The sequence below is a fragment of the Macaca nemestrina genome, chromosome 17, assembly GCF_043159975.1.
Source record: "Macaca nemestrina isolate mMacNem1 chromosome 17, mMacNem.hap1, whole genome shotgun sequence".
Lineage (NCBI taxonomy): Eukaryota > Metazoa > Chordata > Mammalia > Primates > Cercopithecidae > Macaca > Macaca nemestrina.
The window spans coordinates 4666275-4688080 of record NC_092141.1 but is presented as its reverse complement, the minus strand read 5'-3'; the positions used below and the strand labels follow the sequence as shown (position 1 = coordinate 4688080).

The 21806-nt window shown below is 54.3% G+C and overlaps 1 protein-coding gene across 2 annotated transcripts in view; it reads right to left on the bottom strand.

Annotated features, from left to right (window-relative positions):
- LOC105472187 (SPNS lysolipid transporter 3, sphingosine-1-phosphate (putative)) overlaps positions 1-21806 on the bottom strand; it is a 58216-nt gene that overhangs the window by 1929 nt on the left and 34481 nt on the right. The window contains exons 9-11 of one of the 2 annotated variants that reach the window (XM_011725220.3): positions 8287-8352; positions 282-380; positions 25-196 (exon numbers count right to left, since the gene is read on the bottom strand). In XM_011725220.3, the coding sequence (XP_011723522.2) occupies positions 25-196; positions 282-380; positions 8287-8352 (337 nt within the window). The remainder of the gene's footprint in view (positions 1-24; positions 197-281; positions 381-8286; positions 8353-21806) is intronic. The other variant, XM_011725226.3, reaches the window with a different exon arrangement.

Sequence of the window (21806 nt, the reverse complement as noted above, 5' to 3'; positions counted from 1 at the left end):
GGCCTGGTGCAAGGGGTAGGGTACCTGTGCCAGGCTGCCAGGCCCGGGCCTCGTCTCTCTCCAGGTACAGCGCAGTCAGCAGGAAGCAGCCGCCCCCCAGGGCAATGACGAAGGTGCAGCACAGGAAGCTCTGCTGCAGGCTGAGGAAGCGCTGCAGGTAGGAGTCAGGGCGCCTGGCCCGCAGGACACTAGAGATCTGTGGAGGAGAAGGGGTGGGTCTGCCAGGCCCACCAGGCTGGCCCCCAGACCCTCCCCACCCCACACACGCAGACACGTCTTACAAGTCCTGTGAGATAGGGGCTGCCAGCGTCTCCCAGGATGTGGCCCACTGTGATCTGAAGTGCCTCTGCTGTCCCCCGGCACCTGGGCACCACCACAGACTGAAAAACATAGGCACAGCAGGGGGGGCACCCCAAGTGAGGGCACCCTTGCCTCCTGTTCCCCACCTGCCAAGGACCTGCCTGGAGGAGTGACAGGCCATTCAGGTGAGTGGGACGGGAGGGAGTCGGCAACCCCCAAGGTCTAAAGTCCCACCCCAGAACATCAGGCCCATCTGAAGCTTCTCCAGTGCCCGAGGATGGGGGTGCCAAGTCCCCCGATCAGGGCCACCCCTCTTGAGAGTTTGCTCTTGAAATGGGAAGGAACCAGGCATGACTGTGACCACAGTGAAAGGGGGTGGGGTATCCCAGCTCAGGGGCCCAGGACACAGCAGTGCAGGCGGGCGGGGAGAAGAGCAGGTGCATGCCAGGTGTCTGCATGTGCGGGCAATTGGGCAGGGGTGGTACGGAGGGCTCAGTCCTCTCAGGAGCCGCAGGGCCCCTGGGGCAGAGACCAAAGGCAGCCTTGCTGGAGAAGCCCACACAACTCGACGGACGAGGCTGAGAACGTTAAGAAGATGAACACTGGGCCGGGCACGGTGGCTCACTTCTGTAATCCCAGCACTTTGGGAGGCCAAGGTGGGTGGATCACCTGAGATCAGGAGGTCAAGACCAGCCTGGGCAATATGGCGATACCCCGTCTCTACTAAAAATACAAAAACTAGCCGGGCGTGGTGGCACATGCCTGTAATCCCAGCTACTCAGGAGGCTGAGGCAGGAGAATTGCTGGAAGCCAGGAGGCAGAGGTTGCAGTGAGCCAAGATCGCACCATTGCAATCCAATCTGGGCAACAAGAGCAAAACCCCGTCTCAAAAAAAAAGATGAACTCTGGAGTCAGAGTCTCAGGTTCCGATCCGATCCCCACTGGCTAGCTGTGTGACTTTGAGCAAGCTGCTTCACCTTTCTTCCCTCTGTCTCTCCATCCCCAAATGGGGATAATAATAGTACCGATCTTGAGAGTGTCACTCATTATCATTATTCGTCTGCTACCTGGAGGCTTCGTGTGGACATCAAACCAAAATAATGCTCTGAGATGGAATGCTCCAGCCACTTGAACTCGGCTGCATCGTCTGCCTGGCATGCCTTCCACCCTCTGGTCCAGCTGGAGCATCTCTATTTGTCATTTAGGACTTGCATTTGGGTCACCTCCTCTGTGAAGCCCTCTCAGAGTTCAGGTACCTGCCCTGAGCTCCCGCAACTCCTATGCACACCCCTAACTGAACTCATGTCACCCAGAACTGGGAGGGGCCCTTTCTCTGTCCACCTCCCCGTATTCCCTATGGTGTGTGGGCAACAAAGGCCTTTGATTTCTCTTGGGGTCCCTGGGTGCAGCGAGGTACCAGGCACAGAGGCGACTAGCTGAAAGTCTGCCAACAAAATAAGTCAAGTAGATCCATCTGGGAGACTATGCCCAGGAGAAACTCTGCCAGAACCCAGGCCTACAGCAGGGAGTGGAAGGAGGGAGAGGGAGGGGATTCAAGCTGAGACCATGGTCACATGAACCCAGCTGGACAGCCACAGGGGAGCTTACCACCCTGTAGCCTTATCCCCAAGACCTAGGTGTCCATGATCTGAGGCCATGAGTTAGTAATCATCAATATTAGCTGGGCACAGGGGCTCAAGCCTATCATCCCAGCACTTTGGGAGGCCAAGGCAGGTGGATCAATTGAGGTCAGGAGTTCGAGACCATCCTGGCCAACATGGTGAAACCCCGTCTCTACTAAAAATACAAAAATTAGCCGGGCGTGGTGGTGTGCACCTGTAATCCCAGCTACTCGGGAGGCTGAGGCAGGAGAGTTCAGGTTCCCGAACCTGGGAGGTGGAGGTTGTAGTGAGCCGAGGTGGCACCACTGCATTCCAGACTGAGTGACAGAGCAAGATCCTGTCTCAAAAAAAAAAATAATAAAATAATAACTGCCAACATTTATTGAATGCTTGCTGTATGCATTTTATACATCAACTTGAACAACCCATGAGGGAGATACGATGACCACCTGCATTGTACAGATGAGAAAAACCTCCACAGGGAGGGCAGGTGACTTGCCCAAGGTCACCCAGCCTGAAATAACAGGACTGAGATAGGATCCCAGGCCTTCTCCCTCCAGGACCTGGCCTTTTGACCACTCTGCTGTGATGGGCAAGGAGGAGCCGGTGTTTCCAGCAATATTTGTGCATTTGTAATAGAGCATTCAGAAATCCAAGAGAAAGATGAGGAGGACAAGTTCATTGCTAGCCCTGTAAACGGATGGCAGAGTAATTGGCAAAGAGACGGGAAAAGGCATTCCAGGCAGGGGACAGTGTAAGCAAAGGTGTGGAGGGAGGATCCCAGGGACAGGATCTCTGCATTCCAGAACCCCAGGGGGCAGATGCAGGGGGTTTTGTGGTGGGCAGGGCAGAGGGCGGGAGTCACTGTGGTGACTGTCTGGTCCCAGGGTCACTGGCACTGAGCCACCCTGCGCAGGTGGCGAGAGAAACCGGGCCTCTTGCCATCACCGGGATCTGCCAACAGGCCTGAGAAGGAACTGACCAACAGCTTTGCACCTTCCCCAAGGACTTCCTTCTCACCCTATAATTATGTAATTACTCACTGGTGGCTCCAGGAAGGCAGTTGAGGCTTCCCGGAGGGAGGAACCTGAATGTCCATAAAGGTCCACATGGAGGCTGGGGCTGCTGGGACCCCCACAGTAAGGTCCAGGTAGGGTGGCCGCTTCCTCCTCTCCCAGGAACCCCAACCTACTGGGCCCAGCTCTGTCGCTGCTGCCAGGGACGAGGGAGGTGGGTCTCCCCCAGCCTGTTCCAAGTCCGCGTTGTCTCCATGCAGCCAGCAGCCGAGACTGGGCCCCACAGAAGCTGGAGAGCCCAGGGGGTAATTTCAGAAATAAGAGGCTTTGGGTTCCCAAAAATCCAGGCTCACTCTATTCTGAGACAAAAACACCTCTGTTTCTGGCTCTCCCTTCTTAGAAGGGCTGTTCCCTTTATAGCCCAGGGCTAAACCGGGGCCAACTAAGGGCTTGCAGAAAGTCAGAGCAGCAGCCACCAGGTGCAGACTCCCCCGGCAGCCTGCCTCCTGCACCCCCACCCAGGCCTCGCCCCCAAACACCCCTGGGAGGGTGAGACAGGCCAGTGAGCTGACAGCTACCTGGGGGGCAGAGGCTGAGCAGGGAAGCGTTGAAACCTGGGGCAGGGGGAGAACCCAGAGGTGACAACTCTCCGGGGAAATGTGGGGACGTCTGCTGAGGGGTGGGAGATGAGCCTGTGGCTGGATTGCAGGACCCCAGAGTACAGGCCTGAGAAAGAGGAACTGAGCCCCCTCCTTCTCTAGCCCCCACACTGTTTGGGATCCAGAGATCGTGCTCCCAGGATCCTCCCTCCACACCTTGGCTTACACCGTCCCCTGCCTGGAAAGGGGTTGGGGTGAGCTGGCTCTGGGCCATCCTGAGTGGGGCCGCGACAGACAGCAGGGCTGGGAGGAGCCCCCATGACTAGGTGTGGGGAGGCAGGGAGCTCTGCCTGAGGAGATGCAGGTTCAGGGGACATAATCTCAGTCTCCAGGGAGCAGGGCCCTCTGCGGCCCAGCGGGGCCAAGGCGAGGCTGGCAGAGGTGGGTCTTGGCTGTGACTGAGCCAAATCATTTTCACCAACAGAAAGCCCCCCGAGGCTGGGCACGGTGGCTCAAGCCTGTAATCCCAGCACTTTGGGAGGCCAAGACGGGCGGATCACAAGGTTAGGAGATCGAGACCATCCTGGCTAACACGGTGAAACCCCGTCTCTACTAAAAATACAAAAAATTAGCCGGGCGTGGTGGCGGGCGCCTGTAGTCCCAGCTACTCGGGCGGCTGAGGCAGGAGAATGGCGTGAACCCGGGAGGCGGAGCTTGCAGTGAGCTGAGATCGCGCCACTGCACTCCAGCCTGGGCGACAGAGCGAGACTCCGTCTCAAAAAAAAAAAAAAAAGAAAGAAAGCCCCCCGAGAGGCAGGCGCTGCCTGAGGCGTGCGGAATGAACTCCCGGGAGGTGTATGGGAACAAGGGGATGGCTGGAATTTGGCAAAGCATTTATGGACTGGCAAGCTTGCGATGCGAGACCAGCGTCCTCAAAATGTGCTCTACGGAATGCGATGGCAGGATCACTTGGGAAGTTCATCAGAAACACTGGTCCCTGGACCCCAGCATGGACTTGGAGGACACAGGGCCTGGAATCGGGGTTTGTAACAAGCTCCCTCAAACCTGACTCTCATGTACAGTGATGTCTTCAAGCCACTGGACCAGAGAGCCCCTGAGGTCCCTTCTCCAGAGAGAACCTGGATTCTCCCCATTGTGGAGATTGCATCGAAGAGAGCAGTATCCCTGCCAGGCGCAGCGGCTCACGCCTGTAATCCCAGCACATTGGGAGCCTGAGGGGGGCGGATCACGAGGTCAAGAGATCAAGACCATCCTGGCCAACATGGTGAACCCTGTCTCTACTAAAATACAAAAATTAGCTGGGCATGGTGGTGCACACCTGCAGTCCCAACTACTTGGGAGGCTGAGGCAGGAGAATAGCTTGAACCCAGCAAGCAGAGGTTGCAGTGAGCCGAGATCACGCCACTGCACTCCAGCCTGGCGACAGTGAGAGACTCTGTCTCAAATGCAAAAAAAAGAGAGAGGAGTGTCCCGAGGAATGGATGATCTGGAAGTCAGCGGGGCCCACACACCCACTCAGGAATCTATAGGACGCAGGAATGAATTCATTCTATCCTTATAGCCTGGGGTGTCATTGGTGGTTGCCACCACTCTACCTATTGGACAGGTGAGCAAACCAAGACCCAGAGAGGTTCAGTCACTTGGCCAGGGCCACACAGCTAGTGAGGAGCTGGGCTAGAAGTGGAAGCAGATGGGCTGCTGCAGAGTCCTTGAGCCTGGGCTCTGCTGCCCTCTGCTCTCTGACCCCCCCACAGGCTCCAACCTCCCAGACACCTGCAGTTTCCACTCATTTTCCTATCAGCCCTCTGTGGCTTTCTTGGCTACTGAAAGCCGTTCACATGACTGTGCCCTGCCCTTCGCTCCCTGCTCCCTTGTTCTGTGGCCCCTGTTCACATACACCCTAAGGCTTCCTCCTTCCCTGGGCCCCTGCAGAAAGAGAAGCCGATCTCCTGTCTCAGGAGCAAGTGCCGGCCGGCAAAGGGGACCTTCCTCTACTTCCTGCCACAGGCCCTGTCCCCACACACTTCCTGCCCCTGCTCTGCTGGGAGGCTACCTCCTCCCCCAGCGCTGGATCCCACCCTCAGCTCACCCTCGAACAGGGCCCCCTCTTTCCTCCTGCTTGCCCCTCCCTGCTCCCTGGAGGCTGTTCTGGCCTCCCGTCTTGAAAAGCAGAAAAGCAATGCCAGCTTCCCGGGATCTTCTGCCAACTCCAGCTACCATGCCCTTTGCTCCTGCCAACTCAGCTCCCCAAGGGAATTGTCTACCCTCGGTGTCCTGCTTCCCCTTCCTCACCCTCCTCACCCTGCTCCAAGCTGGCATCTGCCCCTCCACTGCACAGAAGGGCTCCCCCTCCACCAGCCTTCACAGGGAGGAAGCAGCAACATGGAGGAGCTGAACTACAGGGGCTACAAGGATTGCTCAGCTCTGACCCCCAAAGGCCGAAAGGCATCTTTGGCCGCAGGGCTCCAGGAGGGTGGGAAGGCAGGGAAGGGGGCGGCAGGCTCTGGGGCGGTGGACCTTGCAAAGCGTTGGGGCTGGAGGCCTCTAAGCCAAGGAAGGACCATGGGGAGCCCTGAGGTGGGCTGGCTCCTGTCCAGCCGGCTCCCTGGGCAGCTCCCCAGATGGGTAAAACTGTGCAGCTGACCAGTCCCTAACTCTCCTTCACCCCTTCCCCCACCCGCCCTCCCCAGCACACACTCTCCTCTTTAACCCCACAAAGAGCCTGGCTCTGCCAGGTTAATCATTCTTACAAAGGCAGACGCTGGGGGACACGGTGCAGCCTTCACATATCTGCGGGGCTGTCATGTGGAAGAGGGAGCTGCGCCGTGGGGGGCAGGTCAGGGAAGCTGCGGGGGCAGGTGCGGCTCCGTCTGGACCACCTCAGAGAGAACCAGCTATGCTGGGGGGATGTTAGTTTCCCTGAGCCTAAAAGCGGACAATCCCATGAATAAAACATCTGCCAATGCCTTCCCCTTCCCTGAGCGTTCCTGGAGGCCGCCTCGCTCACCCTACCGGGCAGGTGCTGATTACCCCTTTTATAGACAAGGAAACTGAGGCCCAGGGCCATGCGGCAGGTCTGTGGCTGACTCTGGGCTGGAGCCCAAGTCTCCCGTCTGGAGGGAGGGGCAGGGAGGACCTGCAGCTGATGCCAGCCCTGCAGCTGATGCACTCACCCAGGAGCCAAAGGCAGGGCAGGCCTCTCCGAGCTCGCTGGGCCTGGGCCGTGGGGAGGGGTCAGGGGATCTGCTGGGGAGGCCAGACATTTTGGCAGGGAGTGAGCATCCTGTCCACAGTAGTATTCAAGCAGGGTTTGTTGACAGAGTAAACGACTATACATGCCCATAACCCTTTCAAACTCAGATTCTAGGGCACCATATGATTTCTTTGGGGGATAGAAAATGAGAAAATGGAAAATTCTGGATTGCTGTAAGAATCCTAGCCAGCATTCTCTGTGCCAGGCACATGGATCTTCTCATTTCACCCTCACATCAATCCATAAGGCAGGTGCCATTATCATCCCCACTTTCCACATGGGGATACCAAGGCTCAGAGACACACAGTGACTGGCCTAAGGCCACACAGCTCATAAGTGGCAGGACCAGGGCTGACAGCCAGGTCTGTTTTCTGAATCCAGGCTGGTACCGCGACATTGGACTGCCCTCGGGACAGCTCTCAGCCGACGGCCAAGCTGGTCCAGTTCCCTTGTGGCCAGCACCAGACTGTGCCAGGCTGCCAGGAGGTGGAAGGAAGGCTCTCGGGGCGCTCACAGGCCCAGGGCCCTGCGTTATCTACAAAGGCACAACCGTTCATGGCGTCCAAAGTCCTTCCCTGTGTGCCTCCCAGAAAGAGGCAAGGAGGCTGGACGAAGGGTGTGTGGCTCAGGGAGGGGCATGTGGGACTCTGGACGCAGCAGTCATGTGGTCAGGACAGTATCAGGCCTCTTACAGGCAGGGCTGATCCTTGCATGGCAGCCTGTGACACACAAGTTGGTGTGGGCTGGCGCAGCGGGCCTCAGTGGCTACTGCCCCGAAGGATAGCATCCTGTCTGCACGCCCCAGAGTGGAGGGCAAGGAGCCTGCTTGCTGAGAAGCTACAGAAAGAAGGAGGGAGGGGCCGGGCACCGTGGCTCACGCCTGTAATCCCAGCACTTTGGGAGGCTGAAGCGGGCGGATCACCTGAGGTCAGGAGTTCAAGACCAGCCTGGCCAATATGGTGAAGCCCCATCTCTACTAAAAATACAAAATTAGGCGGGTATGGTGGCGGGTGCCTGTAGTCTCTGCTACTTGGGAGGCTGAGGCAGGAGAATCAGTTGAACTCAGGAGGCGGAGGTTGCAGTGAGCCGAGATCGGGCTATTGCACTCCAGCCTGGGCAACAAGAGTGAAACTCAGTCTCCAAAAAAAGAAAAAAAAAAAAGAGGGAGGGAGCCCAGGGAGTCAAAATGCATAGGTTCCAGCCCTGGCTCCCTGCGGTGGGGCTGTGTGACTTTGGAACAGGCACCTGCCTTCTCTGAACCTCCATTTGTTCATCTGCAAAATGGGGATGATGGTCAGAGACGTCTGAGAGCGTCAGAGGCCTCTGGTCCAAGGTAACTGTGAATGACTTTGGTGCCCTAATGCATGGTCTCTGACGCCATTGCCAGGCAGCTGCTCACCAGCAGAGGTCCAGTCCTGAGCTGGACTCTGTCTAGCTCCCCCTGCTCAGCCCCCTACCCCGACTCCCGCACCTACCAGCAGGATGTCAGCAACCACTGCCCAGTTGCAGGACAGAAGCAGCTCCCCAAGGCCCAGGAACACCTGTGGACAGAGGGTGGCCTCGGTAAGGATTCCCAGACCCCAGTCACTAATCCAACCTGTTGCTCCCCACCTGTGGAGGGGAGAGACTGGGACGCCACAGAGAAAGGCATTGTTGAAACTTATTGGATTTAGCAAGGAAGGCCTGGAACTATTTTTCCAGTTCCAGCAGCCTTGACGGTGGGTAGACAGAGCCAGGACCCATAGGCGAGTGTCCAGCCCCTGGAGCCCCTCGCTGGGGCCCAGGAGGAAGCAGCTAGGCCTCCTCCCAGGCCACTTTTAAAGGTAAGAAAACAGACTTTAAACCAGGCACAGTGATTCAAGCCTGTAATTCCAGCACTTTGGGAGGCTGAGGTAGGCGGATCACTTGAGGTCAGGAGTTCAAGACCAGCCTGGCCAACATGGTAAAACCCCATCTCTACTAAAAATACAAAAATTAGCAGGGTGTGGTGGCTCACATCTGTAGTCCCAGCTACTCGGGAGACTGAGGCATGAGAATCGCTTGAACTCAAGAGGCAGAGGTTGCAGGGAGCCGAGATCACGCCACTGCACTCCAGCCTGGGTGATAGAGTGAGACTCCGCTTCAAAAAAAAAAAAAAAAAAAAGAGGAAAAGAAAAACAGAGTTTAGAGGACAAAGACTAAAAGACTGCTCGGAGATTGCCCACCCCTCCTCTGTTTTCCCCAAAAGTTCGTATACACTGAGAAGGCACCTATTGTGTGCCAGCCAGCGTGCCCAGCCCCAGGCACCCCACCAAAGGCCCCTCCAGGCCATCCCCCTCCCCGTGGAGCAGCACAGGGAGGTGGGCAAGGCCCGGGACACCCATCGTGCAGACAGTCAAACTGAGCCTGGTCAAGGACGGGGCTTGTCTGGGGTCACCAGCTGACCCTGAGTAAAGCCTGCCTGGGGCATGAGGCTTACGGCCCCCGCCCAGTGCCCACCCCCAGCTCTGCTCCCAGTGTCCTCTGGTTACCACAAGCCCGGAACCTGCCCCCCCTTCACCTCGTGCCAAGGGATTAGGACAATCCTCATTCCCCTCACTCAAGAAGAGTTTAATGAAGCAGCAAGAAGAAAGAAAAAAAAAAAAAGTCTCATTTCTCAAAGCTTCCAAGAGCTTATTGCAAGGGTGGAATTAGTCATTCCTGGATCACGGGGCTGTCCCCAGGGTAGCCCAGGCTCAGGCACCCAAAGACCTGATGATCAGTGGCGGGGGAGCACCCGGGACAAAGGACCTGAAGGACCACCGCCCGAACACCCACCACGCACCAGCCCTGTCCTCTCTTGTGATCCTGTCTAACCCCTCAGGTTAGGTGCCCTGTAAGGCAGATGTCATTACACCCATTTCACAGATAAACTCAGGCCAGAGGGCATGCATCAAGCCATGTCCTGATGGGTGCCCCCCACCCCCCGCCCTGTGATAGCCTGTGCATGGTGAGGGTGAAGAGGCCACTGCGGGGAGGGGGGTTCCCAGCATCCACAGTGCCTGGTGAGGCTAGCACCGGGGAATCAGAGGACAGCCCGAGATGGGCAGGGAGTCCCTGGGCGGAGGTGGCACGGGGGAGAACCCTGAAGGACAGTCAGGATCAGGACGGGCCCAGGACAGCCACAAGACCACGCCAGCCGGGGACCCACGGGAGCGGAGGCAAGGGGCTGGGATGTGCCCACCATGCTGGGTGGGGCAGGAACGTGGCCCAGCTCTGGTGGAGGGAGAGCAGAACCAGCCAATGAGCCCAAGCAGCCATGCGTTCTCCTGGTCTAACTCAGCCCCTGGGACTGCAGTGCCTGGTCCCTGGCACCCAAACTGAGAGGCCCCTGAGGGCAGGTGGGTCTCCCTCAGGCCTGGGACATGGGGCCGGGCACCCACAGGGGCAGAAATCAAGAAGTTGTTGGCAGACAGGTCTCAGGTGGGGCCTGGGCAGCTGCAGATCCACATTCCAGCCTAGCAGGGTCTGCCAGCTGCCTCCTGGGGCCACATGAAAGCCTGGCCTGACTCACACCCTCCCCCCTTCGATGTTTTCCGGGCACCTGCACCTCGCCCTCCAGGCCTCTCCCCGCTTTACGTCGCCAGCGTCTGCCTCTACCACCTCCCTCTCCGTGCAGCCCAGGCACCCCGGCCCCCAACCAGCCCCCCGTTTTGCTCTCCCCGGCTGCTCCACACCCATAGGACACGCTGAAATACACCTTTTCCTTCCTCCAGCTGGGGCAGGGTGGATCCCGGCCCCAAAACAGAGCCCATCAGAGGGAGGCTGCAGCTACAATGGGGCCTTTCAGACTAAAGAAGCCGCCCGAGGATGCCAGGTCTCCTCAGACACACCTGGAGGCCGGCACCGCGCCACCAAATCCTCGTCTCCGCTTGGCAGCTTTGAGGGGCAAAGGGCTCGGCTGCGGAGAGACCACCTTCTAATCCTGTAATTACAGAGTCTCCGGGGGCGGCGGCCACCAGGGCTGACTCAGCTCCGGGAGGGGTTCCACAGCCAAGGGGTGTGACCTCCTGGGGTGGACGGGCCCAGCCCCACCCTGCCTTGCTGAGCGGGCCTGGGGAGGCCACCACCTCTGGACCTTGGCTTCCCCAACGGTACAACACCAGGGTGCCCCAGATGCTCCACCAGGACCCTCCAGCACCAGCAGCCCCTGCTTGTTAAGCTGGTAACCCCGCTTTGCACTGGGGTTCCTCACAGGCCAGTGCACACTGGGTCCTAGAGCTCAGTGGCTTCCACAAGCAGTTCAAACCTGGGCTCCACAACTCAAAAGCAAAGCAAACACACAAAAAGTGTTCTGGGGCCGGCCGCGGGGGCTCACGCCTGTAATCCCAGCACTTTGGGAGGCCGAGGAGGGCAGATCATGAGGTCAGGAGATCGAGACCATCCTGGCTAACACAGTGAAACCCCATTTCTACTAAAAATACAAAAAAAAAATTAGCCAGGCGTGGTGGCGGGCACCTGTAGTCCCAGCTACTCAGGAGGCTGAGGCAGGAGAATGGTGTGAACCCGGGAGGTGGAGCTTGCAGTGAGCCGAGATCGCACCCCTGCACTCCAGTCTGGGCGACAGAGAGAGACTCTGCCTCAAAAATAAAAAATAAAATAAAAAATAAAGGGGCTCTGGTTTGTAGAATTCAGTTGACTGTTCGAAGCTGCTCCTACATGGGCATCTCAGCCCTGCAGTCCCAGGTCCCTCCTGGACACTCCCTCCTGGACGGCCACAGGCACCTCACACTGAACAGCTGCCTAAACTCATTTTCTCCCCTGTCCCCAAACATCTCTGTTGCTGCCCAGTGTGGCTGAGCCAGCCAGGACGCAGGCCCCAGGCGCAGACTGGTCAGCAAGCTGCTGGAGCTGATCTCCTCTGGCTCAGGAATAGCGCCCGGTCCCCATCACCCAGGCCAGATGCTGGGGTTGGGGGTTCCCTACATGCCTTGCTCACCCTCACACCCCTCATCACTGATTTCTGTCCATTTGCCTCCTGCACATTCCTTGAATCTGCCTCTTTCTCCTGTCCATGGCCTCTGGCCAGTGCACTCCAGGCCTCCCCGGCCGTCTCCTCCCCAGTTTCCCAGGCCCCACCATCCCTCCAGACACCAGCCCCGGAGGGGACTTCCGAAAGAGAAATCTGACTCTGCCCCTGTCTCCTCCGAGTCTGTGTGGCCTCCCTGCACCCTGACTTAGATCCCTTTGGGAGATAGGGCCTGGGAACACTGCCTGGAGCCTGAGAAACATGGAGCCCCTCAGTCCCTGGCCTCTGCCATTCCAGACCAAGATAATTTCCCCCTCGAGCTAGGAAAGTAATGATAAATGTCCCTGGCTTTAGTCATCCCCGGCCACAGAGACCCACACACATAGGTATCCATGCTCACACTGTCACGCACGCGGCCGCGTGAACATGCCCAGACGCATGCACAGCCAAGGCCTCCCACACGTGCACACGAGATCAACACACAAGCACACTCACACACAAGCACCCACACACGGACACCCACAACCTGAGACACACACGAAGAACTCACATGCCACAACTACGTACAGATGTAGGTAATGGGGAGCCATTCAAACTATCAAAACTTGTGTGGCAAGGGCACCAGAAAGATGATGGCTATAAACCCTGGCACAGGCTTGTCGGGGTGGACTTGCCGAATAACAACCTGGCATGTACCCATGCATACCTGTGGTCTCATAATAAGTATAGTAATTATGCTCACACACACACACGTACACAAACATGCTTGTGTCTTCACTCTTGTGCACATCCATGCACAAGAGTGGATGTGCTCACGCTTAGATCTTCACACACACATTCCTCTCCTCTTGTCCACCTGCACACGCAGGTTGGCAGGAGGAGGAAGCAGGCAGAAACGGTCAGCCCCTGTGGGGTGGCAGGGGCAGTGCCTTCAATCTTGGTTCAGCTCAGTCTTCCAACTGGGCGGTAACTGACTCTGAACTGCAAAGAATGGATTCTGGGCCCAACCAAGAAGGGAAAAGGCCAATATCCCCCGGGGGCTCGCTGTGCCCAGGGCAGAGCTGAGACCCAAGCCTCCTCTCTCACGGACCAGCTCTTTGCCTGAGCCAGTCAGGACACAGGCCCCAGGACACAGACCAGCCGCCAGCAAGCTGCTGCACCGTCTGGCACGCTTTGTCCCTGGGCTTGCCAACCTGTAATTGCAAGGACTGGCATTGGGGCACAAGGGCACCACCTGGTTTCCAGGGGCCGGCAGCAGCCCAACAAGCCAGTGGGCAGGCAGGTGGGGAGTGAGGCAGTGAAGGGAGCAAAAGCTTTGCGTCCTCCCAGAGAATTCGGCTGAGATTGTGTGCTCTCCTGGTGTGCCATGCTGCCAGCCAACAGACACCTGTTACATCTTGGCAGGGCTGTGGGGCCCTCAGAGGAAGGATGAGTGGGCCTGTCTCAGCCCCTCTCAGACAGTGTCTGGTGGGGCCTGGTTACTCCAGCCCAGAAAGCCAGGTAGAAAGGGCTTATCCGAGAGGCTCCCCAAGGGGCAAGTCTGGGAAGCGGTAGGAACGTTCCCCAGAGTTGGGAAGCTCACATAGCCCAGCTTTCCACACCACTCCAGGGACCAGAGAGCAGATCCCACAGCCACCCCCTGCATCCTGGGCTGCCCCTTGAGGACAGCTATGGTAGACTACATCCTGGCTGATCTCTGCCAGCCACCCTGCAAGCTTCCCTGTGGACGCCAGATGGGCAGTTATCAGGCCTCCATCCCAGGTCCTCACGCAGGAGTCTTCAGGACTGGGAAGGGGCCAGGCACGGTGGCTCCCACCTGTAATCCCAGCAATTTGGGAGGCCGAGGCAGGCGAATCACTTGAGGCCAGGAGTTCGAGACCAGCCTGGCCAACATGGTAAAACCCCTTCTCTACTAAAAATACAAAAATTAGCCAGGTGTGGTGACGGGCACCTGTAATCCCAGCTACTCAGGAGGCTGAGGCAGGAGAATCGGTTGTGCCTGGGAGGGGGAGGCTGACGCTGCACTCCGGCCTGGGCAAAAGAGTGAGACTCTCTCTTAAAAAAAAAAAAAAAAAAGGCTGGGAAGGGCAGCGTCCTCTCCTGGATCTAAAGGCCTCAGTGACAGCCACGCTGGCTCTGCTGTGTGCAGTGGTGGCCACATCTCTCCTTGGGCAAGGAGGGATCTCAGAGCTATGATCAGGTTTGGGCAGGAAGCAGCCTTCAAGATCACCAGGGTCAACTCCTGTGCAAAGATGGAGGATTGAAAGTTGCGTCATAGACTTAAGTTTCCACGCAGAAGCAAAAAATAGTAAGTCAGAAAAGAAGTGATTTTTTTTTTACCAAAGAAAAGAACAAAACCTAGCGAAATAAACATTCCCTACTGGGAGCCAGGCACAGTGGCTCACACCTGTAATCTCAACACTTTGGGAGGCTCAGGCAGGAGGACTGGTTGATCCCAGGAGTTCAAGACCAGCCTGGACAACATAGCCTCTATCTCTACAAATAATTTAAAAATTAGCCGGGCATGGTGGCATGCACCTGTGGTCCCACCTATTCCAGAGGCTGAGGCAGGGAGGATCCCTTAAGCCTGGGAGGTTGGGGCTGCAGTGAGTGAGACATGATCACACCACTGTACTCCAGCCTGGGTGAACGGCAAGATCCTCAAAAAAAAAAAAAAAAAAAAAAAAAAAAAAAAAAAAAAAAATTGGCAGCCAAGCAAAAGAGCAGACGATTCTGTAGAAGAGGGTATTACCCTTCTAGATTTTCCCTCCCCACAGTCATTCACTAAAACCCCCATATCTGGAGGGAAATAAACTGAGTGGTATCCCTGAGAGCCAGCAGGGAAAGCTGCTGGGGAGAGACGAGTAAAACCAGAGAAAGCCAACAATGACTCCAATCACTGACTCCACTCAAGGCCCGAGGGCAATCCCCGTCTCAGAAGGGAATGCACCCAGTAATTAAGTAGAATGAACCGTGTTATAGAGCGTTTACCTGAATCCCAGAAGACAGAGCAGAGAACCCAGGTGTTTTTACAGATGCCTCATTTGCCTCAGCCCTGCATTTCCCTCCGGCAACAGAAAAGTCTGCAGAGCCTAAGCTCAACTCAAACTGCATTGCCTTTGGACAACGGAATGGTCACAGAGAAGGCAGGGAGAGTCAAAGACACGAAGTCACTCATGCTACCACACAACGACACTACTATCAAAGCAAATCCAGTTTCTGCGCAGAGCTGCCCACACCCAGCTCAGACGAAAATCATTCAGTGTGTAAACTCTGGATACATATTGTAGAAAAGCAAAGAAGGAAGGAAAGGAGGGAGACAAGGAGAAAAAAATCCAACCTGGCCGGGCACAGTGGCTCATGTCTGTAATCCCAACACTTTGGGAGGCCGAGGCTGGTGGATCACTTGAGGTCAGGAGCTCGAGACCAGCCTGGCCAACATGGTGAAACCCCATCTCTACTAAAAAGTACAAAAATTGGCTGGTGTCGTGGAGCACGCCTGTAGTTCCAGCTACTCAGGAGGCTGAGGCAGGAGAATCGCTTGAACCCAGGAGGCAGAGGTTGCAGTGAGCTGAGATTGTGCCACTGCACTCCAGCCTGGGCAACAGAGTGAGACTGTCTCAAAAAACAAAACAAACAAACAAACAAAAAAATCCAAACTAAAAGATAGGTGATAAGAGAAGGAGCAGAAGGAAATTCTTTATATTGGCTTCAAGTTATAAAACAATGCAATGAGAATATTAATTCAGACCGGGCAGAGTGGCACATGCCTGTAATCCCAGCACTGTGGGAGGCCGAGGAGGGTGGATCACTTGATCTGAGGAGTTTGACACCAGCCTAGGCAACATGGCAAAACCCTGTCTCTACGAAAAATAGAAAAATTAGCTGGGCGTGGTAGTGCGTGCCTGTGGTCCCAGCTACTTGGGAGGCTGAGGTGGGAGGATCGTTTGAGCCCAGGAGGTCGAGGCTGCAGACAGCCATGACTGCATCACTGAACTCCAGCCTGGGTGACAGAGTAAGACCCTGTCTCAAAATAAATAAATAAATAAATATCAAAGAAAAGACAATCTCATGCATAAATGAACCAAAAGAAAATAAACTCTCTAGCCTTTTGGGGGACGGGGGTGGATAAAAACTCCTTAATCACAAAATCTACCCAGTTAGGAGTTGAAGCAAAATAAAGAACTCAGGAATAAAGAATCTGTGTAAACAGACTGATAACAAACCTTGAATCTCCTTAAATAGGAAACTATTCTCAAGCCACTACCAGGATGATGCTTAAAGAACAGACTGTGGCCAGGTGCGGTGGCTCACGCCTGTAATCCCAGCACTTTGGGAGGCCGAGGCAGGCAGATCACCTGAGGTTGGGGGTTCGCGACCAGCCTGACCAACATAGAGAAACCCTGTCTCTGCTAAAAATACAAAATTAGCTGGGTGTGGTGTTGCATGTCTGTAATTCCAGCTACTCAGGAGGCTGAGGCAGGAAAATCACTTGAACCCGGGAGGTGGAGGTTGTGGTGAGATGAGATCATGCCATTCCACTCCAGCCTGGGCAACAAAAGCGAAATTCCATCTCAAAATAAAAGCAAAAAAAAAACAACAAAAAAAGAAAGCAAAAAATAAACGAACAGAAAAAAAACCCCAAACAAAACAACAACAGACTGTGAATGCTCTACATCTAGAAAAAGTAAAACTAATAATGTAACTAACAAAAATCAGAGGTTGGGGAGAGAAGGGAGAGAGGAGGTAGAAGAAGGCTGGTGTCCTCTTTCATAGCTTGTATTTATCAATAAGTCCACGGTTTTACAACTAATTCAAACTTAATTCCTTTGATTTCACTTCAGTTTCTGCAAGTGGATTCATATAAATGAAACATGTTATATGATTCTATTTATATGAATTATCCAGAACAGACAAATCTATAAAGACAGAAAATAGATTTAGCAGCTGCCTAGGGCCAGGGCTGGGGAGCAGAGAGAGAGATTGGAGGGATGGGGGTGAGTGCTAATAGGCATGAAATTTCTTTTTGGGGTGAGCAAAATGTTCTAAAATTGATGTGGTGATGGTTGTTCAACTCTGTGGATATACTAAAAACCAGTGAATTATACACTTTATTGGGTGAACTGTCTGATATATGAATTATTACTAATATTATTTTGAGACAGGGTCTTGCTCTGTCGCCCAGGCTGGAGTGCAGTGGTGTGATCTCGGCTCACTGCAGCTTCTGCCTCCTGGGTTCAAGCGATTCTTATCCTCAGCCTCCCAAGTAGCTGAAATTACAAGCACCTAACACCACACCTGGCTAATTTTTGTACTTTTTAAAAAATTATTTATTTTGAGATGGAGTCTTGCTCTGTTGCCCTGACTGGAGTGCAGTGGCCGGATCTCAGCTCACTGCAAGCTCCGCCTCCCGGGTTCATGCCATTCTTCTGCCTCAGCCTCCCGAGTAGCTGGGATTACAGGCGCCCGCCACCTCGCCTGGCTAATTTTTTGTATTTTTAGTAGAGACAGGGTTTCACTGTGTCAGCCAGGATGGTCTCGATCTCCTGACCTCGTGATCCGCCTGCCTCTGCCTCCCAATGTGCTGGGTTTACAGGCGTGAGCCACCATGCCCAGCCCATAATTTTAGTATTTTTAGTAGAGACAGGGTTTCACCATGTTGGCCAGGCTGGTCACAAACTCCTGACCTCAAGTGATCCACCTGCCTCGGCCTCCCGAAGTGCTGGGTTTACAGGCGTGAGCCACTGAGCCCAGCCTGATATATGAATTGTATCTCTATAAATCTGTTTTTAAAAATTGCGCTACCATATGACCCCAGTTTAATAAAACTATTTCTACCTACCCATAAGCCTGTGAATGGATAGACAGACACATATATGGAATGACGGTTACCTAATTAAATATGGAAGCAAAAAGGCCAAAATGTGAAGAATTATTCACTCTTGTAGATGAAAACATGAATAACTGTTATTGTCTTCTCTGCACTTTTCTGCTTTTGTTTTGTTTTTTTTTTAGTGTCCCCCAAATAAAAATACCAAAGTCATTTGATACAGCATGATAGAGTGAACTGTTGGTCCCACCCTTGACCTCACCACGGCAGCACTGTGCATTCACAGCCGTGACTGACGTGTGGAATGTCTCCAAGCTCGAGCTTCAGGTCCCCGCTCATGCCCTTGGTGACCCCATTTGGTCTCATGGCTTGAAATAACCAGCCTAGACCTCTCTCCCAAACTCCAGACTCATACACACCCAATTGCTTTTTTTTTTTTTTTTTTTGAGATGGAGTCTCGCTCTGTCACCCAGGCTGGTGTGCAGTGGTGTGATCCTGGCTCACTGCAACCTCCACCTCCCAGGTTCAAGTGATTCTCATGCCTCAGCCTCCTAAGTAGCTGGGACCGCAGGCGCCCACCACCACGCCCGGCTAATTTCTATATTTTTAGTAGAGACAGTGTTTCACCATGTTTGCCTTGGGCGCCCAGCTGAATTTCCTCTTAATATGTCCAGTTGAGGCCGGGCACAGTGGCCCACGCCTGTAATCCCAGCACTCTGGGAGGTCGAGGCGAGCAGACCACTTGAGGTCAGGAGTTCGAGACCACCCTGTCCAACATGGTGAAACCCCCCTGTCTACTAAAAATACAAAAATTAGCCAGGTGTGGTGGCAGGTGCCTGTAATCCCAGCTACTCTAGAGGCTGAGGCAGGAGAATCGCTTGAATTCAGGAGGCAGAGGTTGCCGTGAGCCGAGATCATACCACTGCACTTCAGCCTGGGCGACAGAGCAAGATTCTGTCATAAACAAACAAATAAATAAAACAAATAAATCAGGTGGAAGTGATGCTTTTCAAGTTCCTGGCCTGAGGCTTAACAGACTTTGCAACTTCCACTTCTGCTGTCTTAGACGCCCTGAGATGGCCATGTAAGGAAGCTGGTCTCGCCTAGGGGAGGATGAGTGGCCACACGGAGAAGAACGAAGGGGACCCATGGGGCAGCCAGAGGTGAGTAAGGTCAGCGTGGACATTCCAGTGCAGTAATCGTCCAGAGGAAAGCAGCTACGTGAGTGGCCACAGGCAAACCAGCAGAGGAACCATCCAGTCAGGCCACAGAATCAGAAATAACTGGGCATTGTTTTAAGCCACGAAATTTTGGGTTGATTTTTTATGCAGTAGTAGATACCAGATACAACCCCGAAGTCAGATCCTCTCACCTCTGCGCTGGACACTCTGGTGGCTTCCAGTGTCAGTGATATGGGAAGCCAGAGTGAATCTACGTACAAGGCCCTCCATGAGCCACACCCTCACTCCCCCATCACCGTGACCTCTGACTTCATCGCCTCTACTGCTCCCTGGCTGACCCCATTCCAGCCACATCTCCCCAACACGCCAGTCATGCATTCTCCCTCAGGGCCTCTGCACAGGCTGTCCTCCGCATGGACTGTGCTTCCCTGCTCCACCCCATACCCACATGGCTTCTTCCCACACTTATTCCTGGAATGTCACTGTCTCAACAAGGCCTCCCCTGGCCCCTTGCATTGCTCCTGTCGTTCTCTTTATCTCCTTTCCCTGCTGTTGCTCTCCACAGAACTCATCCCCATCTAACATACTATGGTATCTGTTTGTTTGTTTGTTTGTTTATTGAGAGGCAGTTTTGCTCTGTCACCCAGGCTGGAGTGCAGTGGTGCAATCTTGGCTCACTGCAACCTCTGCCTCCCAGGTTCCAGCGATTCTCCTGCATCAGCCTCCCTAGTAGCTGGGATTACAGGTGCCCACCACTATGCCCTGCTTATTTTTGTATTTTTAGTAGAGGCAGGGTTTCACTATGTTGGCCAGGCTGGTTTCGAACTCCTGATCTCATGACATCTGCCTGCCTCGGTCTCCCAAAGTGCTGGGATTACAGGTATGAGCCACTGTGCCTGGCCTCTTTTTTTTTTTTTTTTTTGAGACAGAGTCTCGTTCTGTCACCCAGGATAGAGTGTAAAGGTGCAATCTCAGCTCACTGCAACCTCTGGTTCCTGGGCTCAAGCGATTCTCCTGCCTCAGCCTCCTGAATAGCTGGGATTACAGGCACACACCACCACGCCCGGCTAATTTTTGTATTTTTAGTAGAGGCGGGGTTTCACCATATTGGCCAGGCTGGTCTCAAACCCCTGACCTCGTGATCTGCCCACCTTGGCCTCCCGAAGTGCTGGGATTTATGGACATGAGCTACCATGCCCGGCCTATGGTGTAGATTTTCCATGTTAATTGTATTACACACACATACTTTTGCCTGCTTTGTTCATGCTGTACCCTAGTGCCTGGAACAGCATATGGCAAAGAGGAGGTGCTGGGGAAATATTTCATACGTGAGTGGACATTGCTGCTCTTCCTGGTGGAGACCTGCCTCTCAGCCACCTGGCCATGGCCATAGGCTTGGCCGTTGGAGGCCTCAAGCACATCTGCTCCTTCAGCCCATGGGGCCAAGCAGGGGTGTGAGGGAGTCCGGGTTTCTCCCCTGTGAGACCAAAAGAGCAGCATGGAACCAGAGACCCACCCTGGTGAGCTTCGCCACTGTGCACACACACACTTTCCTATGCAATGTCAGATGTCAGCAGGGCCCAGAGGACAGTAGAGAAGGAATCCCTGGGGCATGATGGGAGATTGCATTTTCCAAAGATAGCCACTGCAATATTTCCCATTCCACAAGTTCTTGCAGATCCCTGATACTCTCATCAAAAGATAGAGTCCATTTCTACTTTTTTTTTTTTTGAAATGGAGTCTCACTCCCTCACCCAGACTGGAGTGCATTGGTGGCAATCCTGCCTCACTGCAACCTCCACCTCCTGGGTTCAAGTGATTCTCCTGCCTCAGCCTTCCAAGTAGCTGGGATTACAGGCACCTGCCATCATGCCAGGCTAATTTTTGTATTTTTGTAGAGATGGGGTTTCGCCATGTTGGCTAAGCTGGCCTTGAACTCCTCATCTCAGGTAATCTTCCCGCCTTGGCCTCCCAAAGTGCTGGAATCACAGGCGTGAGCCACTACGCATGACCTAGAGTCCATTTCTTTGCCCCACTAATTTGAGCAGAAAGTTGTGCTCAGGTTTAAAAAAAAAAAAAAAAATAGCATGCAGAGAATGCAAGTTACATTTATGGTAACTTTCAAGGGTAGGTCAAAAAGGCAACACAGTTCTTTCTACCTGGCCCACTATCTCAGAACATTAGTCCTTGTTTAACCCGGCCACCATGCTGTGAGGAAGCACAGACCACACGGAGAGGCCACAGACAGGTGTACCAGCCAATGGCTTCTGCTAAGGTCTCAGTCAATAGCTACATCGACTGCCAGGCAGGCCCCACCACTTTGATGATCCAGCCCCTCACCCTTGTCCAGCCTAGCTAACACCAAATGGAAAAGAGATGTCATCCCCTCTTGCTCTCAAACCTGGCCTAAACTGCACTTACGTGAGCAAAATAAATGTTTTTGTTGTTTTAAGTCATTAAGTTTTGTTACACATGCATAGTAATTAGAACAGGCTCAGCCGGGCGTGGTGGCTCACGCCTGTAAACCCAGCACTTTGGGAGGCCAAGGCAGATCACCTGAGGTCAGGAGTTGGAGACCAGCCTGGCCAACATGGTGAAACCCCATCTCTACTAAAAATACCAAAAATCAGCCAGGTGTAGTGGTGTGCACCTGTAATCCCAGCTACTCAGGAGGCTGAGACAGGAGAATTGCTTGAACCTGGGAGGAGGAGGTTGCAGTGAGCCAAGATTGCACCACTGCACTCCAGCCTGGTCAACGAGAGCAAAACTCTGTCTCCAGAAAAAAAAAAAAAACAGGCTCAAAAGTTTGCTTATCTCTTTAAGGAAGCCGAGAGGTAAGGAGCAGCACTCCCATTTTCTTGCTAAGAAAACTGAGGCTCCGAGGTCAAGATCTTGCCCTAGGTCACACAAGTCACACAACTGGTAAGGAAAGAAGAAGGAATGATGTCCAGATCTTTCAGACACATCATGGCATGCTGCCTCCCACGCCCCACTCCT